At 41.3% G+C, this 22,335-nt stretch overlaps 1 protein-coding gene across 1 annotated transcript; it reads right to left on the minus strand.

Annotated features, from left to right (window-relative positions):
• Positions 1-3,549: 3,549 nt before the first annotated feature.
• On the minus strand, positions 3,550-20,916 carry LOC122543406 (ceramide-1-phosphate transfer protein-like). The gene is made up of 4 exons (XM_043682112.2): positions 20,693-20,916; positions 14,048-14,118; positions 8,643-8,812; positions 3,550-4,197 (listed from the first exon to the last, which is right to left on the minus strand). Exons 1-4 carry the CDS (start codon positions 20,793-20,795, stop codon positions 3,672-3,674), a joined length of 870 nt encoding a protein of 289 aa, XP_043538047.1. The 5' UTR covers positions 20,796-20,916; the 3' UTR covers positions 3,550-3,671.
• Positions 20,917-22,335: the final 1,419 nt, after the last annotated feature.

A 22,335-nucleotide genomic window follows, 5' to 3' on the forward strand; every position in this document is an offset into this window, starting at 1 on the left:
GGAACCTAAATTGTAGTTCCAGTGTCCAGGAGGTCGAGAGTAGTGAGGATTCATGGTCACAAGAGTTCACCAGTAGGCAGGAAGGTGGTTTGAAGTGTGTCTACTTCAACGCCAGGAGCATCCAGAATATGGAGGGTAAACTTGCAGCATGGGTTAGTATCTGGGACTTCGATGTTGTGGCCATTTCGGAGACATGGACAGGAATGATTGTTGCAGGTTCTGGAATTTAGATGTTTCAGTAAGAACAGAGAAAAGGATAAAAGAGGGGGAGGTTTGACATTGTTAGTCAAGGACAGTATTACAGTGGCAGAAAGGATGTTTGATAAGGACTTGTCTACAAAGGTAATATGAGCTGATGTTAGAAACAGGAAAGGAGAGGTCACCCTGTTGGGAGTTTTCTATAGGCCTCCAAAAAGTTCTAGAGATGTAGAGGATAGAATTACAAAGATGATTCTGGACAGGAGCAAGAATAATAGGGTAGTTGTAATGGGGGACTTTAATTTTCCAAATATTGACTGGGAATATTATAGTTCAAGTACTTCAGATGGGTCAGGTTTTGTTCAATGTGTGCTGGATGGTTTCCTGTATGTAGGCAGGCCAACAAGGGGCAAGGCCACATTGGAATTGGTACTGGGTTATGAACCTGGCCAGATGTTAGACTTGGAGGTAGGTGAGAACTTTGGTGATATTGACCACAATTCGGTTACGTTTACTTTATCAATGGAAAGGGATAGGTATATACTGCAGGGCAAGAGTTATAGCTGGGGGTAAAACAATTATGATGCGATTAGACAAGATTTAGGATGCATAGGTTGGGAAAGGAAACTGCATGGGATGGGCACAATTGAAATGTGGAGCTTTTTCAAGGAACAGCTACTGCATGTCCTTCATAAGTGTGTACCTGTCAGGCAGGGAGGAAATGGTTGAGTGAGGGAGCCGTGATTTACAAAAGAAGTTGACTCTCTTGTCAAGAGGAAGAAGGAGGCTTGTGTAAAGAGGAGGAGTGAAGGCTTGGCTAGGGCACTTGTGAGATATAAGTTAGCCAGGAAAGACTTAAAGAGAGAGTTAAAAAGAGCCAGGAGGAAACATGAGAAGTCTTTGGCAGATAGGATCAAGGAAAACTCTCAAGCTTTCTGTAGGTATGTCAGAAATAAAAGAATGACTAGAGTAAGATTAGTGCCAATCAAGGATAGCAATGGGAAGTTGTGTGTGGAGTTTGAAGAGATAGGAAAGATGCTAAATGAATATTTTTTGTCAGTATTCACACAAGAAAAAGATAATGTTGTCAAGGAGAATACTGAGATACAGGCAATTAGACTAGGTGGGATTGAGGTTCACAAGGGGACGTTGTTAGCAATTCTGGAAAGAGTGAAAATTGAGAAGTTTCCTGGGCCAGATGGGATTTATCCCAAGATTCTCTGAGAAACTATGGAAGAGATTGCAGAGCCTTTGGATTTGATCTTTATGTCATCATTGTATACAGGAATAGTGCCAGAAGATTGGAGGATAGCAAATGTTATTCCCTTGTTCAAGAAGGGGGGGTAGAGACAATCCTGGTAATTATAGACTAGTGAGCCTTACCTCTGTTGTGGGTAAAGTTTTGTAAAGGATTATAAGACATAGGATTTATAATCATCTAGAAAGGAATAATTTGATTGGGGATAGTCAACATGGTAGTTCGCTAAGGGTAGGTCATGACTTACAAACCTTACTGCCCTCTTTGAGAAGGTGATGAAACAGTTGGATGAGGGTAAAGCAGTTGATGTGGTGTATATGGATTTCAGTAAGGCGTTTGATAAGGTTCCCCACTACAGGCTATTCCAAAAAATATGGAGGCATAGGATTGAGGGCAACTTAGCTGTTTGGATCAGAAATTGACTAGCTGAAAGAAGACAGAGTGGTGGCTGATGGGAAGTGTTCATCCTGGAGTTTATTTACTAGTGGTGTACCACAAGGAACTGTTTTGGGGCCACTGCTGTGTCCATTTTTATAAATGACCTGGATGAGGGCGTAGAAGTTTGGGTTAGTAAATTTGCGGATGACAATAAAGTCAGTAGAGTTGTGGATAGTGCTGAAGGATATTGCAGGTTACAGAGGGACATTGATAAGCTGCAGAGCTGGGCTAAGAGGTGGCAAATGGAGTTTAATGTGGAAAAGTGAGAGGTGATTCACTTTGGAAGGAGCAACAGAAATCAGAGTACTGGGCTAATGGTAAGATTCTTGGTATGTGGATGAGTAGAGAGATCTCGATTTCCATGTACATAGATCCCTGAAAGTTGCCACCCAGGTTGATAGGGTTGTTAACGTGGCATATGGTGTGTTAGCTTTTATTGGAAGAGGGATTGAATTTCAGAGCTATGAAGTCATTCTGCAGCTGTACAAAATTCTGATGCGGCCACATTTGGAGTATTGCGTACAATTCTGGTCACCGCATTATATGTGGAAGCATTGGAAAGTATGCAGAGGAAATTTATCAGGATGTTGCCTGTATGGAGGGAAGTTCTTATGAGGAAAGGCTGAGGGACTTCAGGTTGTTTTAGTGAGAGAAAAGGTTGAGAGGAGACTTAATTTAGACTTACAAGATAATCAGTGTGTTAGATAGGGTGGACAGGGAGAGCCTTTTTCCTCAGATGGTGAAGGCTAGCACAAGAGGACATAGCTTTAAATTGATCAATCTAGGACAGATGTCATAGGTAGTTTCTTTACTCAGAGTAGTATGGACATGGAACGCCCTGCCTGAAACAGTAGTAGACTCGCCAACTTTAAGAGCATTTAAATAGGCATTAGATAAACATATGGATGATAATGGAATAGTGAAGGTTAGAAGGGCTTCAGGTTGTTTTCACAGGTCAGCACAACATCGAGAGCGAAGGGACTGTACTGCTCTGTAATGTTCTATCATTGATTTTGTTTTACAAGATTCACTGAAACCAATCAGGTTCATCCTTCATAACTGTACTATCCATAATAGATTCACTCAGTCCTAAGTAACTCTCTCAGAGACAAAGAAAACCGCAGATGCTGGGAATCCAAAGTAAACAAGCTGGAGGCTTGAACAACACAGCAAGCATCAGGAGGTGGAGAAGTCAACGTTTCAGGTATAACTCTTCGAGAATAGAGGTGAGGATAAGGGGAGCTGCAGATAGAGGGGAAGGTTTTGAGTGGGGAGACGGTCAGAATGGTAAGGTAGTGATAGGTAAACACAGGTGGTGGGTACAACCTGGTTGGTCGATGGGAGGAATGAATCTGGTCGGTAGCTGGAAGTGAAGGTCAGAGGTGGGGCTGGGAAGGGAGTAGGAGACAGCTGGGAGGGTTATTTGAAGTTATGTGGAAGACGAGGTGTTATTCCTCCAATTTGCGGTCTGATTCGCTGTGGCAATAGAGGAGGCAGAGGATAGACATATCGAGGGAGTGGGAAGGGGAATTAAAATCGGCAGTGACCATTTCAATTCCACTTCTCACTCCTTCTCCAGCATTCAGCTTTCAGCGCTCATTATCTTAATCTGCGCATTAGAGTTAAAATTCTTGAATATTTTTAATAAAAGGTTCATTATATAAAACACAACCTTTCTTTTGAAATGCAACAATTTTATTGCCCCCTTGAAGGCAATCTAGAGGAATTCTATTGATGGAAACTAATCTCCTTGTTGATTGGCAAAGTTTTTTTTACTCTAAGGTAATTCAAGCATATTATACTGTGCATACATTCCTTGTGTAACATTATAAACTCTCTCAATCAAATTCACAGCACTCCAAAGTTTGTCTTTGGTCTCCTTGCTGCCTTCCAGACACAGTATCTGAAGGAACTCTGTCCGTGCTGGAAGGGCAAGGAATGCAATCCCAGCAGCTTTTCGTACAAGCCAGCTGTGATATTTAGCAAGGGACTGTTCATAGGCTTCAGCGCAACCGATGGACATCGAGTCATTCTCAGAGCTGGTCCTGATGTTATCAAGGAAGAGCTGCAGCCACCGCAGTGCTCGATGGAGACGGAGTAAAGTGCGGCAGCCGGATTGCAGACGGTCTCTGGGAAGTTCATGCAAGTTAACCACATTATTCGTTAATTCATAATTTATCATGGACCTCATGGAGATGTATTCCTTTCCATGCACTCCCTGCTGATGCTCAATGAGTATTCTTATTTTGCTGGTAACTTCTTCCGATATAAATCCAAATATGGTGCCAAGTGCGTTGATAAATCTGAAAACAAACCAGATTGTGTTTCAGGAACAATAGGCTTCATCATATTCGCTCAGGAGCCAAGTCATGTGAGAACGATTAGACCATTGCCAATGCCTAGTGCTGGAAAATGAGAACAGATAACGAAAACTCCTTGCTAATAACGTGCCACAATCACATCTCTTACTCAACAATCAATTACTGCATAATTAATCCTTCCTTGTTTTATCTAGTGATTCCCATCAAACACTCCCAGAACAGACATAGCAACACAAATCCCCAGCTCCACGAACAGAACTACAACAGATATAGCACAGAGTTGGAAACAGAGCAAGCAACTTCTACTCTTTTAAAAGTAAAGATCACTCTACACTGTCCCCATCAAACACTCCCAGGACAGGGACAGCACAGGGTTAGATACAGAGTAAAGCTCCCTCTACACTGTCCCCCCCATCAAACATTCCCAGGGACAGGGACAGCACGGGGTTAGATACAGAGTAAAGCTCCCTCTACACTGTCCCCCTATCAAACACTCCCAGGGAGAGAGACAGCACGATGTCCGCTACAAAGTAAAGCTCTAATCACTCTTCTAAATTGCAAGTAAACTGTCCTCAACACTGTTCCCATTAAACACTCCCACTGGACAGGTACAACACAGGTTAGAATCGAAGTAAAGTTGCCTCTATTCTTTTAAATTGGAAGTGAGGCTCCCTCAGCACTGTCACTCGCTCCCTATAATTTTTAAATGACAGTAAAACTTCCTCTACCCTTTTCTCCACAAACATGTGCAAGACAGGTACATCACGGGAGTTAGATGCTTCTGCACGCCTGTACAACATTCTCTGGATCAAGCTATGAAGTATTAATCATGCCAGTTTATGCAAACTTGGGTGTTTTAAATGTGGATCTGCCCTTCAGTAATTCTTTTTATGTATTTATATTCATGTATTATGTAGAGGGCGGCACAGTGGTTAGCACTGCTGCCTCACAACGCCAGGGACCCGGGTTCAATTCCCACCTTGGGCAACTATCTGTGTGGAGTTTCCACATTCTCCCCATGTCTGCATGCGTTTCCTCCAGTTTCCTCTCACAGTCCAAAGATGTGCAGGCTAGGTGAATTGGCCATGCTAAATTGCCCGCAGTGTTTGGTGCATTAGTCAGGGGTAAATGTAGGGGAATGAGTCTGGGAGGGTTGCTCTTCGGAGGGTCGATGTGGACTTGTTGGGCCAAAGGGCCTGTTTCCACATTGTAGGGAATCTAATCTAATTTCACATCATACATGAATATTTACCTTTATTTGGTGTTATCTAAAGAATAAGTTGGTTCTTTTGGATAGTCTTCACAAACATTTAGATTAATGAAAAGTTATTCCATGAGCTAAAACGGCTTTAACACTATCGTATGTGTAATCATCACAGACAGTGAAACATTAATAGCCGTTATTATCCACCACCCTCCCCTCTGTCATCTTTAACAAAATTTAGGCAAAAATGGGTGGACTGGATTACAAAAGATTGAAGTCAACAAACTAAGTGAGTGGTTTAGATTTGACATTTGACATACAGGAGCTGACTGTACTGGACCAGTAGCCTGTTTTTGTACTGCAATAGCTTAGCTTTTCTGGGTGTCTATGGTTTCAACAATAATTTGTCTGTGTCAGCAAAGGACTCAATTGATTTTCATAACCAGTCAAACTGAGGGTTTAAATACTCCCAAAAGTAAGAAATTTCCCTTTAAAAAGGTCCAAAAAATGGAACATGTCCTGAAAGATGTTAAGTATCCATTTAGGAAAAAGCAGTCATTTTCTTTAGTCTCTGTCAAAAATTCCTATTTAATTCTTTGTCCTATCTCAGCTAGATTGCTAACAACCTTTTAGATCAATATTTGACCCTGAGCGGAGGGTTCAATCCATCACCAAGATCACACACTGTCATTCTGTAATAAATCCTGTCTCCAAACCTGATCTCTTTCATTTACATTTATTACCTCAAGATTTGACTATTCCAATGTTTCCAGATATGCCTCCCTTAGTTAATCCAAAACTCTGCAGGCCATATATCCCATCAAATATTCCCAAAGCAAGTATGGTATGGGGTTAAGCTTCCTCTACTCTGTTAAACTGAAAGAACAGCTCCCTCTATACTATCCATATCATGCGCTGTCAGGACAGATACAGCACAAGGTTAGATACAAAATAATGCTATCTTGTACCAGCCCTCATTGAGGTATCACTCCTTGACCCACAAATGACTATAGTACGAGGTTGGCAAAGCTACAATTCATCCTTAGGCTCAAAAATCACCATGCTTTACTTCTCCATGTCTTTGTAAGCTCTTTCTGCCCTATAAACTTCTGAGAACTATATATTTCTCCAACTTTAGCCTTAAGAGGCTTAAATCCTCATTTCTCTTACCTCATGATTATTAGCTACACCATCAATTGTTTAAGCTCCAAACTCGAGAATTCTCTCGATAACCTTACCCTTGTTTTTTAAGAAATCCTTTCAAATCTTCACTTTGAGCAACCCTTTCGTTTCTTGTCCTGTTCTATGGCTCAGTGTCATCTTTTTGGCAAATCACACCCCAGTAAAGTGTCTCTTGGACATTTTTCTACATGACATGGTTTGTGATTATTAAAATGTTACTACTTGATTCAACGTTCATGTACCCTTATATTTCACAGAACACAGGAAATAGGAAAAGGCTTTCATGCCTGCTCTGCCATTCTGTAAGATTATGGCTGATCTCTCCCAGGATTCAATTCCTCTTTCCATTCAGCTTCTTATAGTTCTTACCTCCTTGAGATTTCAAGTATCTACCTACTTCCATGATTTAACCTCCACACTTCTCTGGGGCAGACAATTCCAGACAAAACTCTGGGAGGACAAATTCTTTTGCATCTCAATTTTAGGTAAGTCACTTATTGCTATGTTTCCTAGTTTTAGATTCACTCATTAGTGGAAATATCTTCTCAAAATCTAACCTGTTCAGACACCTCAGAATATTTAACATTTCAATGAGATCACCCTCCTCATTCTTCTGAACTCTAATAAACAAAGGCCTAATGTGTTTAGCCATTATTAATAAATCCAACTCCTTCATCCTAGGAACCAGGCCAGTGAATAATTTTTTTAATTGCCTCCAGTGCCAGTGTATCCTTTCTTAAATACAGAGGCTAAAACAATGCAATACTCCAGATGTGCTCTCACCAATATCCTGCACATTTGAAACAAGTCTTGCCTACTTTTAAACTCTAATTCCCAGCAGTGGGGGCCAAAATTCCATTTGCTTTCTTAATTACTTGCTACACCTGGCAACTTTTTGTATTCCATGCAAAGGACTACCCAGATCTATTTGTGTTCCAATTTCCTGGAGTCTATCTCTGTTTAAATAATAATCTGCCTTTTAATTCTTCCTCCCAAAGTGCCTAACCTTATAATTTCCTACATTAAATTTCAACTGTCAAGTTTTTGCCCATTTACTCAACATTTCCATATATCCTTGCAGATTCTTTATGTCCTATTACAACATGCCCTCCCATCTATTTTTGTCAACAAAGTTGGATGCATTACACTCTGCCCTCTCCTCCAAATCATTAATATAAATAGTAAATAATTGGGCTCCTGAGATTGAACCTTGTGGAACTCCATGAGTTATGTCTTTCCAAACTCTAGAAAGACCCATTAACCCCAACTGTCTTGTTCCCTGTATGTTAACCAATCGTTAACTCATGCTACCATATCACTCCCATAATTAAGAGTAGTAAAGATTGTTTCCTTACCTTTCACCATAATACCAACTGCATTGCAATATCTGTCCTGCTTCACTGTTGACATCCTTGTTCATACCTCATCATTCACAATTTAAGTTTTTTTAAAATCTCCTAGATTGTTTGGATGCCTCAGCCTTTTATGAGCTTCAGTTCATCAAAAACACAGTAGGTCAGGACCTATCATACACAAGGTCTCATGACCCTTTCATATTCCCTTCACCTAGTTCCCTCCAAGCTCCAATAGTTCCCCAATTCCCTGTATCCAAACTCCAGAACACATTTTTTTTGTTGTCCAGCATCCTTCAGTCATTTTTCTTCACTTACATCTCACAGATATTCTGGTCTCAACATCCAGGTATTTGTCCTGTGATCTATCTACACAGACATAAACCTACTCTTCTTTATAGAACATAAAAAAGTACAGCACAGATCAGGCCCTTTGGCCCACGGTGTTGTGCAGAGGATTAATCCTAATGTAAAATAAAATAACCTAACCTACTCACCCATGAATTCACTGCTGTCCATGTGCATGTCCAGCAGTCGCTTAAATGTCCCTAATGACTCTGCTTCCACCACCACCGCTAGCAACGTATTCCATGCATTTACATATATTTCTCTCAATACTTACCTTTGTTTTGCCAACTTCACCTGTGCTGTCAAATTAAGATGATTTGATTAATATTTTGTTTGCTTACTTTTGGAGTTCTGTCCATCCTTCAAGATAGCTTTTAAGTAAAATATCTTCATTCTTCATCAAAGAAGCTTGGAATGCAGCTTGGACCCGATTGATTTGGAAATTGCTGTTGTCACACTTCTCTCTGTGATTTTTATCCACGGAATTCATTAACTTTGAAGCATCCATGTGCTGACCCCATTCAAAGTTATGCAAGAACAAGAACAGGCTATTAAATTAGTTAATTAAACTTAATACTTATAAACTTAACAACTGTATTATCTATTATAGACTGTTCCTTTCTTCGCTTCTCTTTGTCTGTTATGTCTCTTAATGCTGCCTTTCCCTGTAGCTCTTTGGCGTAGGAATTGCAGAACATCGGCTTGCTGCATCTCAGTATTACAGATACAGTCACACTGGCAAGGCTCACAATGCACTTCATGCCCAGGTTACTTAATTCTGCATTTTATAACCTGAATGAAAAATCAAATACAAATTTTAAATAATAGCTCCTTTCACTTTACAAGGACATTTTTCAAGTTTGCAATGTGGGGACTATGGCGCAGCAACTTCTGTTTAAATGGGAGCAAGATCAATCACTGAATTTAATTATGTTGATTGAAATGCGAATGTGCCAGGATACTGCCTTTTGGAAAGTTCCCTGGGATTTTGCATGTCAACTTGAGAGGGCAGAAAAATTTGGTTTAATGTCTCATTAAAAGTATAGGCAGGGTATGTCAACAGTTTCTTCAGGAATAAGATTTCCCAAATTGCTAAAGACTCTAAGAATTGTACTTATAGGAGTAGGGTTAGGGGCAGCCAATTAAAGATGTTGGAAGTTGTGCTAGTTACATAAACTACACTGATCCATACCTAGGTACATACCTAAATACCTCCCATATTTAGGTACAGTGTTTACTTCTTAACATTTGTGGTCGATAAGTTAGTTGAGAAGATTCTGAGATAAGATATATAATACGTGACAGGGGTTTGATTAGGAATAGGCAGCATGGCTTTGTGAGTGGGAGATCATGCCTCACAAATTTGTTAGCATTCTTTGATGAAGTGACCAGGAAGGTTGACAATGGCAGAGCAGTATATGTAGTCTATATGGATTTAAGTAAGGCCTTCCACATAGTAGGCTGCTTTGGAAGGTTAGATTGCATGGAATCCAGGGTGAACTGGCAAATTGGATATACAATTGGCTTGATAGTAGGAAGCAGAAGGCAATAATGGAAGGATTCTTGTCGGATTGGAGGCCTGTGATGAGTGGAGTGCCTCAGCAGTCACTGCTGGGCCCATTACTGCTTGTTATCTATATCAATGATTTGGATGAAAATGTACAAGGCATGATTAGTAAGTTTGCTGATGACACTAAAAACAGGGGTATCATGGACAGTGAGGAAAGTTATCAGAAGTTGCAGCAGGACATTGATCAGCTGGGGAAGTGGGCTATGAAATGGCAAATGGAGTTTAACGTAGTTAGGTGTGAGATTTTGCATTTTGGAAAGTCAAATCAACATAGGAGTTTCATGGTGAATAGTAGGGCCTTAAGGTGTGTAGTGGAACAGCAGGACCCTGAGGTTCAAGTGCACGTTTCTCTGAAAGTGGAGTCACAGGTAGATAGGGCAGTGAAGAAGTCTTTTGGCACTCTGGCCTTCATCAGTCAGGGCATTTAGTATAGAATGGGAAGTTATGTGGCAGTTGTACAGAACATTGGTGAAGTCACATTTGGATATTGTGTACAGTTTTCGTCACCTTGTTATAAGAAGGATGTTATTAAACTGGAAAGAGTGCAGAAGAAATTTACAAGGATGTTGCCAGGACTCAATGGTCTGAGTTATAGGGAAAGGTTGGACAAACTACGACTTTTTTCTTTAGAGGCTAGGAGACTAAGGGGTTCCTTATAGAGGTGTATAATGTCATGAGAGCATGGATTGAGTGAATACACTTTTCTTTTTCTCAGGGTTGGGGAATTACAGACTAGAGGGCATCAGTTTAAAGTTAGAGGGGAAGGAATAAAAGAGAACCTGAGGGGCAACTTTTTTTACACAGAGGGTGATACATATACGGAATGAGCTGCCGCAGAAGTGGTTGAAGTGGGTACATTAACAACATTTAAAAAGCATTTGGACAAATACATGGATAAGGAAGGATTAGAAGGATATGGGCCAAATGCAGGGAAAGTGAGGTTGACATGGACAGACATTTTGGTTGGCATGGACCATTTTGGGCCAAAGGGCCTGCCTCTGTGTTCTAGGATTCTGTGACTTTATTGACCTCAGGTAGAACATATTGGCCACTGAAGAGGTATGGCACAGTTACACCAGAATGATCCAGGGATTAAGAAAATTAAATTGTGAGTTTATAAAATTGAGAGGAAAACTAATCAAAAGGTTCAAAGTTTGTGAGAAGGTTTGTAGCTCGGGTGCTCGAAGTTTTTGTTGCAAACGTTTCGTCCCCTGTCTAGGTGACATCCTCAGTGCTTGGGAGCCTCCTGTGAAGCGCTTCTGAGGTGTTTCCTCCGGCATTTATAGTGGCCTGTCCCTGCCGCTTCCGGTTGTCAGTTTCAGCTGTCCGCTTTAGCGGCAATTATATTGGGTCTAGGTTGATGTGTTTGTTGATGGAGTTTGTGGATGAGTGCCATGCTTCTAGGAATTCCCTGGCTGTTCTTTGTTTGGCTTGCCCTATAATGGTAGTGTTGTCCCAGTCAAATTCATGTTGCTTGTCGTCTGCGTGTGTGGCTACTAGGGATAGCTGGTCGTGTCGTTTCATGGCTAGTTGATGTTCGTGGATGCGGATCGTTAGCTGTCTTCCTGTTTGTCCTATATAGTGTTTTGTGCAGTCCTTGCATGGGATTTTGTACACTACATTAGTTTTGCTCATGCTGGGTATCGGGTCCTTCGTTCTGGTGAGTTGTTGTCTGAGTGTGGCTGTTGGTTTGTGTGCTGTTATAAGTCCTAGTGGTCGCAGTAGACTGGCTGTCATTTCAGAGATGTTCTTGATGTATGGTAGTGTGGCTAGTCCTTTGGGTTGCGGCATGTCCTCGTTCCGTTGTCTTTCCCTTAGGCATCTGTTGATGAAATTGCGAGGATATCCGTTTTTGGATAGGTGTTCCTCTTCCTCTTTTTGCAGTTCTGGTGTGCTGCAGTGTGTTGTGGCCCTTTTGAATAGTGTCTTGATGCAACTTCGTTTGTGTGTATTGGGATGGTTGCTTTCATAGTTCAGGACTTGGTCTGTGTGTGTGGCTTTCCTGTGTACCTTAGTGGTGAATTCTCCGTTTGGTGTTCTCTGTACCCTCACGTCTAGGAATGGGAGTTGGTTGTCCTTTTCTTCCTCTCTCGTGAATCGGATTCCTGTGAGTGTGGAATTGATGATCCGGTGTGTTTTCTCTATTTCCGTGTTTTTAATGATTACAAAGGGGTCATCAACGCATCTGACCCAGAGTTTGGGTTGAATTTGTGGTAAGACTGTTTGTTCTAACCTTTGCATTACTGCTTCTGCTATGAGTCCCGAGATCGGTGAGCCCATGGGTGTTCCGTTGATTTGTTCGTATATCTGGTTGTTGAATGTGAAGTGTGTTGTGAGGCACAAGTCCAGTAGTTTAAGTATGCTGTCTTTGTTGATGGGTTCAACGTCCTGTTGTCTATGTCATGTCTGTTCAGCAGGTTGGCTATTGTTTCTCTGGCTAGGGCTTTGTCAACAGAGGTGAACAGTGCCGTTACGTCGAATGAGACCATGGTTTCTTCTTTGTCTATGTGTATATTTCTGATGATGTCCAAGAATTCCTGTGTTGATTGTATAGAGTGTCTGGATCCGCTGATCAGGTGTTTCAGTTTCTGCTGTAGTTCTTTAGCCAGTTTGTGTAATGGTGTCCCTGGTAGTGATACTATGGGTCTGAGTGGGGTGTCTGGTTTGTGCATTTTAGGTAGTCCATAGAATCTGGGGGTGTTGTTGCTTTCAGGTTTCATTCTTTGTAGGTCAGACCTGGTTATCTGTCCGTTTTTTTGTAGGTTCCTCAGTGTGTTGTTTATCCTATTAGTGAGCTGTGGGGTGGGGTCAAACTCCCTCTTTTGGTAGGTGTTGGTATCTGCAAGTAGTTGTTGTGCTTTTTGGATGTACTCTGCTTTGTCCAGGATGACCGTCATTCTGCCTTTGTCTGCTGGTAGTATGATTATGTTCTTATCGTTTCTTAGTGATTTTAGGGCTTCCCTCTCCTTGGTGTTGAGGTTATGTGTTTATCTTTTCCTTGTTAATCAAAAGGTTAAAATGACAATGTAATTTAATATGATACGTACAGACAAATTATTTCATCTGATTGGAGAGATCAAGGGTTCAGAAATATTAAAATTACAGACTGTCGACTCTGGAGTGAAAGCAGCGGCAATTTCTTCTCACAGAAAATAGTGGACATTGGAAATTCTCTCCCTTGAAGACTAGTGGTCAATTGGAACTTCCCAGAGATAGTTTGATTTGTGTTGAGTGATGTTAAGAAGAAGAATGGGTCAAACTGAGCTGGCACTAGGACGGGTTTATATAGAGCTCAAGTATAGATTTGCCTTCATTTAGCTGATTGGTGCAAAATATTACAGAATTTAAAAGCTCAGATTCAAGTTATTCCGTCACAGTTTATGCTACAGACAGCTTCAACCTATTTCCACTCTATGACTATATTCTTCTGTTCTTTGTTACCATCTTATTTTAAAGACTGCCATGAGCTTTATGGAAAACAATGCAACCAGTGAAATCTTTCCTCATCTCGTAAATCAGCTTTGTATTTTATGTCCATATATCTATACCTTCTCCATAATGAGGAGATTAGAACAGTGCACAGTACTCCTCAGTGTCAACTAACCAAGGTTCTATTCAAGTTTAACACAATATTTCAGCATTTCCATTTCTTTTCCATTAAGAATGAATTTCAGCACTTTGCATTTTTATAGCCTAGAATCATAGAATCCTACAGTGTGGAAACAGGCCATTTGGCCCAACAAGTCCACACCGACCCTGTGAAGAGTATCCCAGTCGGGCCTATTCTCCTACCCTATTACTCTACATTTACCCTGACTAATGCACCTCACCTACACATCCCTGAACACTATGGACAATTTAGCATGGCCAATTCACCCTAACCTAAACATCTTGGAATGTGGGAGCAAACCGGAGCACCCGGGGGAAACCCATGCAGACACGGGGAGAATGTGCAAACTCCATACAGACAATCTAGTTAAGGTATGAATTTATTTTAGATTTAAATTATTCTTGAGCATAATTCCACAGTTCCCTGTTAGCATGTGAGAGTCCCCATTCTGAGTAAAACACCCTCTTCAACAGATGCAGAACATCATCAACAACATACAGACATATACTGACATTGGGGATAAAGGTATGATATTATTGGGGGATGGGGTTCACTGTCAATCTTACCTTGTTTTTATGATACTCATTTTCCTGGATTTCCGTCTCTGATTTCTGAGCATTTACCTGATGAGATTGGGCTGCAGGAAACAACAAAATACTAAAAATACAGTTGTTGGATATTGGTGTTTAAAGCAATCTGGATAGAACTGGTGTCAAGTACACACAGTTTCACACGGTAATATAGCAATGCATATCTGGTCAACCTCCTATATGTTGAGGTGAAGAGTCTGGAATCAATCATGCACTTTTCATCCATAGGCAACCAGTCTCTCAAAAGGCCACCAGTTGACAAGGGAACTGCTGAGTCACATCTGCCTTCTACAACTGCAGCAGCGAGTGTTTGATATCAAGCACCTTAACAAGTTAATATCAGCCCTGATATGTGGAGTAGTTGTCCTCACTGCATTCCTGTCCTGCAGTGAGACTTGCACTGTGTGTCAGTGACATATTAGAATACTAGAAAAATCATAAAATTTCCAGAACATTCTTCAGTGAGAATAGGGAACATCACACAAACATTACGTCCTTCTTAAAGCCAGCTCCACAAGCATACAGGAAAAATTGCTGCAACATCAATCACCATGAATTCTACACAATACTCAGCTGCCCCCCACCAGCTCCAGTTCTCAACTCTCAAAAGGCCAGTGTTCCAGGAGGACAAAGAAAACAGATCAAAAGCATTCTGAAGATCTCCTTGAAAGGAAACAGCATTTTCATTAATGGCTGCAGGAATCTGGAACAGATATTTCAAAGTAATGACATCTTGGCAATCAAGCTTCCCTTACAAATATACAACGTCTACCATCTAAAAGAGCAGAAACAACAGATAAATGAGGTCTCCACTTCCTGCCAGCCCTGTTGTAAGTCACACACCACTGTAGAAACCACAGCTTTTCATTTTCTTAATTTTTTATTGTGAGCTAAAATGGGAAAAGGGTTGCTTTTTAAAACCAAGGACAAAAGGAGAGAATTACTGCACTTTTAAAAACAAGTTACTGGAACGCATTATGTGTTGTGTTTACACTGTTGCTTTGGAAGTAATGGGGGTAGGTATGATTAAAATGACATGGCGTCACACTGTGCACACAAAGTGAGATTCAGCCAGCAATAGGTAACTCATTGGTTTGTGTTTGGGTGTTAAACATCATCAGTGTCACTCTAATCTTGACTCTGATCTCCAGCATCTGCAATCCTCACTTTCACCTGTCAAATGTCATCAGCTTGACAACAGCTCTCTGATTGGCTCCTGGGCAAGGGAATAGCTTGGCACTTTACAATAGAGTAGGAGAAGTTTCTACACTGCGGTGTTTCTATTTCTCTGCAGTAAAAGTACCTGAAACATAAGAACTCATGAACATAAGAACTAGGAGCATGACTAAACCAACGATATAGCCAGGAAAGGGATTGAGAATCTGAAAAGTATCTACAGAGAGCTAGGTTGGAAGCTGAAGAGCAGGACGAGTACAGTAGTGATCTCAGGTTTGCTACCGGTGGCACAAGATTGTGAGGTGAGGAACAGGCAGCGAGTGCAGCTTAACATGTGGCTGTGCAGCTAGTGCAGGAGGGAGGGCTTCAGATTTGCAGACCATTGGGATACCTTCTGGGGAAGTTGGGACCTGTACATGAAGGATAGGTTGCACCTGAACTGAATGGGTACAAATGTCCTGGGTGGGAGATTTGCTCATGTGGTTTGGGAGGGTTTAAACTAGTTTGGCAGGGGGGTGGGAATCAGAGCTACATATCTGAGAGGAGGGGTAGTTGTAGATGGGGCAGTGACAGGATGTAGTGAATCTACCGGGAAGTTTTCTCACGTGATGAAACAAAGGAATCGGTTAGAGTGTGTCTGCTTTAACGCAAGGAGTGTCAGAAATAAGAGTGATGAACTTAGAGCATGGATCAGTACTTGGGGCTATGATGTTGTGGCCATAACGGAGACGTGGGTTTCACAAGGGCAGGAATGGTTGCTAAATGTTCCAGGGTTTAGAAAGTTTAAAAAGAACAGCGAGGGTGGAAAAAGAGGAGGGAGTGAGCATTGCTAATCAGAGAGTGCATCGCAGCTGCAGAAGTTAAGTTTGTTGAGGAAGGTTTGTCTACTGAGTCAGTATGGGTGGAAGTTAGGAACAGCAAGGGAGCAGCCACCTCACTGGGGGTTTTCTACAGACCACTTAATAGCAGTAGGGAGATTGAAGAACTGATAGGCTGACAGAGTTTGGAAAAATGCAGGTGTAGCAGGGTTGTTGTTATGGGTGACTTCAACTTTCCCAATATCGACTGGAACTTCCTTAGTGCAGATGGTTTGGATGGAGCCATTTTTGTCAGATGTGTTCTGGAGGGTTTACTTACTCAGTATGTAGACACGGCAATGAGAGGAGAGATTATTTTGGATTTGGTGCTTGGCAACAAGCCAGGACAGGTGTCAGATCTCGCAGTGGGAGAACACTTTGATGACAGTGACCACAACTGCTTCATATTTACCATAGCCTTGGAGAGGGAAAGGAGCAGTTACCAAAAGATGATATTTAATTGGGGAAAAGGAAACTATGACACTATCAGACAGGAGTTGGGAAGTCCAGACTGGGAGCAATTGTTCCACAGGAAGGGCACAGCAGACATGTGGAGACTGTTTAAGGAGCAGTTGTTGCGAGTGATGCACAAATTTGTTCCTCTGAGACAGGTAAGAAGGGCTAAGATTAAGGAGCCTTGGATGATGGGAACAGAGGAGTTTCTCGTCAAAAGGAAGAAGGCAGCTTACATAAAGGTGGAGGAAACAAGGATCTAGCACAGCTTTAGAAAATTACAGGCTTGCTAGAAAGGAGCTCAGAAATGGACTGAGGAGATCCAGAAGGGGCACAACGAAGGCTTGGTAGGAAGGATTAAGGAGAACCCAAAGGCATTTTACTCATATGTGGGGAATAAGAGAATGATCAAGGAGAAGATAGGACCAGTCAGGAATAGCATAGGGAACTTGTGCGTAGAGTCTGAGCAGATATGGGAAGCCCTAATTGAGTTTTATGCTTCGGTTTTTACTAAGGAAAGGGACCTTGTTGTGAATAAGAACTTTGAGGAGCTGGGAAACAGGCTTGAACAGATCAAGATTGATGAAGTTGATGTGCTGGAAATTTTAGCAAACATTAAGATTGATAAGTCCCAAGGGCCAGACCAGATTTATCCTAGATTTCTCCAGGAAGTGAGAAAGGAGATTGCTAAGCCGCTGGCAAAGATCTTTGCTTCCTCACTCTCCACAGGAGTCATACCAGAGGATTGGAGGGAGGTAAATGTTGTTCCTCTTTTCAAGAAAGATAATAGGGAAATCCCTGGCAATTACAGACCAGTCAGTCTTACGTCTGTGGTCAGTAAGGTTTTGGAAAGTATTCTGAGGGATAGGATTTATGACTATTTGGAAAAGCATAGTGCGATTAAAGACAGTCAGCATGGCTTTGTGAGGGGCAGATCATGCCTAACTATTCTAATTGAGTTCTTCGAGGAGGTGACAAGACAGGTTGACAAAGGTTGAGCAGTGGATGTGGTGTACGTGGACTTCAGCAAGGCATTTGATAAGGTTCCCCATGGTAGGCTCATTCATAAAGTCAGGACATATGGGATACAGGGAGATTTGGCTGTCTGGATTCAGAATTGATTGGCTGACAGAAGGCAGAGAATGGTTGTAGATGGGAAGTATTCTGTCTGGAGGTCAGTGTTGAGTGGTGTCCTGCAGGGTTCTGTTCTCGGATCTCTGCTCTTTGCAGTTTTTATAAATGACTTGGATGAGGAGATTGAGGAGTAGGTTAGTAAATTTGCAGATGACACAAAGGTTGGAGGTGCTGTTGATAGTATAGAGGGTTATTGCAGGTTACAGCGTGACATAGACAGGATGCAGAGTTTGGCTGAGAAATGGCAGATGGAGTTCAACCTGGATAAATGTGAAGTGATGCATTTTGGAAGGTCGACCTTGAATACTGAATATAGGATTAAAGACAAGTTTCTTGGCAGTGTGGAGGAACAGGGGGATCTTGGTGTTCAAGTGCATAGATCCCTCAAAGTTGCCACTTAAGCGGATAAGGTTATTAAGAAAGCATATGGTGTTTTGGCTTTCATTAACAGGAGGATCGGGTTTAAGAGCTGCGAGGTTTTGCTACAGCTCTACAAGTCACTGGTGAGACCACACTTGGAATATTTTGTCCAGTTCTTGTCGCCCTATTATAGGAAAGATACAGAGGCTTTGAAGAGGGCGCAAAGAAGGTTTACCAGGATGCTGCCTGGACTGGAGGGCTTGTCTTATGAAGAGAGGTTGACTAAGCTCGGACTTTTCTTTCTGGAGGGAATGAGGATGAGAGGTGACCTGATCGAGGTATACAAGATAATGAGAGGCATGGATAGAGTCAATAGCCAGAGACTTTCCTCCAGGCAAGATTGACTGGTACGAGGGGTCATAGTTTTAAGATATTAGGAGAAAGGTATAGAGGAGACATCAGAGGTAGGTTCTTTACGCAGAGAGTTGTGAATGCATGGAATGCATTGCCTTATGTGATAGTGGAAGCAGAGTCATTAGGGACATTTAAGCGACTGCTGGACATACACATGGACAGCAGTGAATTGAGGGGTGTGTACGCTAGGTTATTTTATTTTACATTAGGATTAATCTTCGGCACAATAGCATGGGCCGAAGGGTCTGTTCTGTGCTGTACTTTTCTATGTTCTATTTATGTTCTAGACAATTCAGCCCCTCAAACTTGGTCTGTTGATTCTGTTGGCTTTAAGAAGTAACCAAGATTAATTTTGAAAATAATGGCTCCTGTGAAGAAGTGAGAAAAAAAACCTGAAGCAAGGGGATTGAAGAAGATTTACTAGCATGTTACTTGGATGGGTGAGTTTTACTTTTGAAGTGAGATTGGATAGACTGCAGTTATCTTCCTTGGAGCAAAGGACATGGAGGGGAGATGTGATTGAGACGTACAAAATTATGGCGAGGAGGCATAGGCAGAGTAGACAGGAAGAAACTTTTCTCTTTAGTGAAGAGATCAATGACCAGTGAGCATATGTTTAAGGTAAGTAACAGAAGGTTTAGAGGGATGTGAGAAAAAACCTTTCAACCTTGAACTCACTGCCTGTAAGGGTGGTAAAAGCAAAAACCCTCACAATATATAGATATACACTTGTAATGCCAAGATATATAAAGCTATCAGCCAAATGCTGGAAATTGGGATTAGAATGGTTGGATATCTTTTTTGTTAACAGTGAACACTCAATAGGCAGAAAGGCCATTTCTGTACTGTAGACTCTGTGTCTGACTCTGTAAGGTCTTGGCAAGCAAAAGGAACATCTCATTAACCCCTTGTGGTCTGGCATTACTGAACTTTGTTTTTCCAGGCAAGCAAAACTAAATGCTGAGTAGAACACTCATTTGCTCCATTGTTCCTATGTCAATTCACATCCTTTGCATTTGACATTTTCTTCAAAACTAAAATGGCTGTGTATCACAGGGACATTCTGTTCAATGAAACAATGGTGAATATTTCAATTCCCAAGAGAATCGCAGACAAATCAGCAACATACCACTATTGCTTGTATGTACATCCTATGACCCATTCCCAAGTGAGTTGAGATAGAATCAGGATCATACTGATGTCATAAATGACTCAGTAAAAATTAGAATACCCAGAATCGGTAGCTGTTAATAAAACAGATTTTCAAGCCACTTGATTTCTTCCTCTTTTATACGTCTTGAAGAATGGTTAAGTTGTGCAACCAAAGTTCTGGGAGACTTGGGTGGTATACTTCATCACTGGATATTTGAAGTGCTGCTTTAACATGTCCATTTCATGTACACCATTGTAAGTATGCAGAATGTCTGAACACCCTGTCAAAAATGTCTGATTGGTCAGTGCTGTAGGCAGCAGCCTCAGAAACCTTATAGTGACTCTTGCATACATGAGGCATAGGACAAATAAATTGAATTTGAAGAATAGTTAGCTACTTCAATGCTCCTGGTGATAGTGATAAACAAATTGCAAGGTTAAGGAATGATTGCTGTCATGAAAACTGCATGATATTGTGCAAGAGTCCAGGAGCTGGGCACTGAGAGGCTTTCCCATTGGAAGCAGTACTGTTCTCTCATGCTACTCCTTATTATGATGTGGATAATATTGAAGGTAGAACACTTCAACCAACAAAGAATCATTCACATGCTTGATGGAGCAATTGAATATAACCAAAGCATCCTCCCCACCCATATCAGTGAACACCACCTATCCCTTCTATGTCAGGGCCTGGTGAATTCAGATTAGATTAACCGATATCTTAGGACCCACACCACCAACTAGAAAAAAGTCATCCTCGATCCTGAGGGGCTACCTAAAAAGGAAGGGATAGATCAGTATCCTGCACATTTCCTTAGCTGCGATGGCTCTTATGACAACCTAGTTCAACTCCTAATTACTCTGAAGAGCACTGTTTGGCAAGATAACCCAGCCATCTGAACTTTCCAACTAATTTCTCCAGGCAGTTCATTAACAAACTGAACCAACATTTTCCTGTCCGTATCTATGATCCTCAAAAACACAGACTTCCATGGAAAGTGGGAACATAAAACAATGAGCAAGTGACATATACGTACAATCCCCAATGCATACGTGGATAACCCTTTATACTTACGAAGGTTAAAGCTTGTTAGGTAGATAAGCAAGAGAAGGACTACTACAAGTGGCAGAAACCGGAGGATCTTTCCTTTGCTGCACCTCATTCCCTCCTTATTCATTTTGGGGAGATTTTTAATCAGGTTTGCAGACTTTAACCACTGTCAGACCATGTTCCATCTTCTCACTGCTCCTTCTACTGACGACTTTCAAAGTGAAGCCTTTGTTCCCTCTTGTGAAATGTTTAATCAGTGTTTTGTCTATCACTGCAAATAAAGAGATTCCAAAGTCCCATTTTCCTTCCAGCAATCATGAACTGAACACACTAGAATTTTAACAGGGGAATGTCTGCCTGTAGCATTAACATGCTGTAACATAATACTGGCACATGGAAAACTCTTTTGAAGATAGATATGGTATTACAAAATCCTGCAATGCTGGAAATCTGAAATGACACGCATTCGGTAGGGTTACATTCGACAGGAACTGCAATTCCATTTCTCCCTCCAGAGGGTGCCAGACCTGCAGAATTTTTACACCACTGTTTTTATTAGAGTTTTGACTTTCCTGATCATAGGCAGCTGCTTGACAGCCCCGGCTGAAATTTTCCTTCTGATGGTTCTGCAGATGTAAAGATGCAATAATTTAATTCACCTAGTGGTGGGGTGGCAGTGTAGTAGTAATGTTTCTGGACTAGTATTCTAGAGACCCCAAGCCAATGCCTTGGAGAGACGGGTTCAAATCCCACCACTGTGGCTGGTAATATTTAAATTCAGCCCAAGGGTTATTGTAAAAACTCATCTGGTTCTCCAATGCCCTTGAGGGAAGGACATCTGCTGTCCTACCTAGGAGTGATCTTTAACTGCCATCTGGGCAGTAACCTAACCAGCCACACCAAAACCATTGTTATAAAACCTGGGACATCCACAAAGTTATATCAGAGAATTTCCCACCATCTGGCTGTTTACAAAATTTCTACTGGGGAGCTTCTGCTCAAATCAGTGAAAAACCCAAGCAATGGAGAACAAAATCATTGCTGGGCTCTGTCACTCATTTGCTATTCACTCTAGTAAAACTCTATTAATGAAACTGGATAATGGTCTTGTTTAAATAATGGCAAAAGACAAATTATGTATTCAAACGGACAGAATCCAGATAGAATTCCACGCACCCAATACACAGCAAAATGTATGCAGTCCTAGGTGAAAAACTTCATCTTTTTTAGTCCTTTTTCTCTAACATTTCAATGTTCTCCTTAAATCAATACTGTCCACTCAGATCCCCCTTTCACTTCCTTCCCCATTTTTGCTGAACCTCGTATGATTTTATCTCAACTCAAACTGATTCTGATTTTGATACTTCAAACCAAGAATTATTGATTGGTGTATAGATTTCATCATTGACCAACAAAACTATCCATCTTCTTTTGCTTTCTTCTTGTCCTTCCAAATCTCCTTGGAAGTGTCTTGGCTCTGGTAATCATTTCTATATGTAATGCTATTGGTGCACATTTGTTTCAATTTAAGCTATAAGTTCATCCATTTGGTTAAAAAATATCACTGTCCAATGTACTTGTTATTTCTCTGCAGACTGAAAGTTTGACATTAATCAAGAACAATCTAACCCATTCTGCTCAGTAACAATGGAGTAGAATTGAAACTT

The sequence above is a fragment of the Chiloscyllium plagiosum genome, unplaced genomic scaffold, assembly GCF_037043375.1.
Source record: "Chiloscyllium plagiosum isolate Xiang-an unplaced genomic scaffold, Cpla_swu_hap1 HiC_scaffold_44, whole genome shotgun sequence".
NCBI classification, from domain to species: domain Eukaryota; kingdom Metazoa; phylum Chordata; class Chondrichthyes; order Orectolobiformes; family Hemiscylliidae; genus Chiloscyllium; species Chiloscyllium plagiosum.

Coding starts and splice junctions, on each gene's coding strand:
- LOC122543406 (XM_043682112.2), bottom strand. CDS start 20,795: ATGAATAAGGAGGGAATGAGGTGCAGCAAAGGAAAGATCCTCCGGTTT. Junction 8,813..14,047: donor ATGAGTATCATAAAAACAAG/GTAAGATTGACA, acceptor GAATGGGGTCAG/CACATGGATGCTTCAAAGTT. Junction 4,198..8,642: donor GGATGGACAGAACTCCAAAA/GTAAGCAAACAA, acceptor GTTTGTTTTCAG/ATTTATCAACGCACTTGGCA.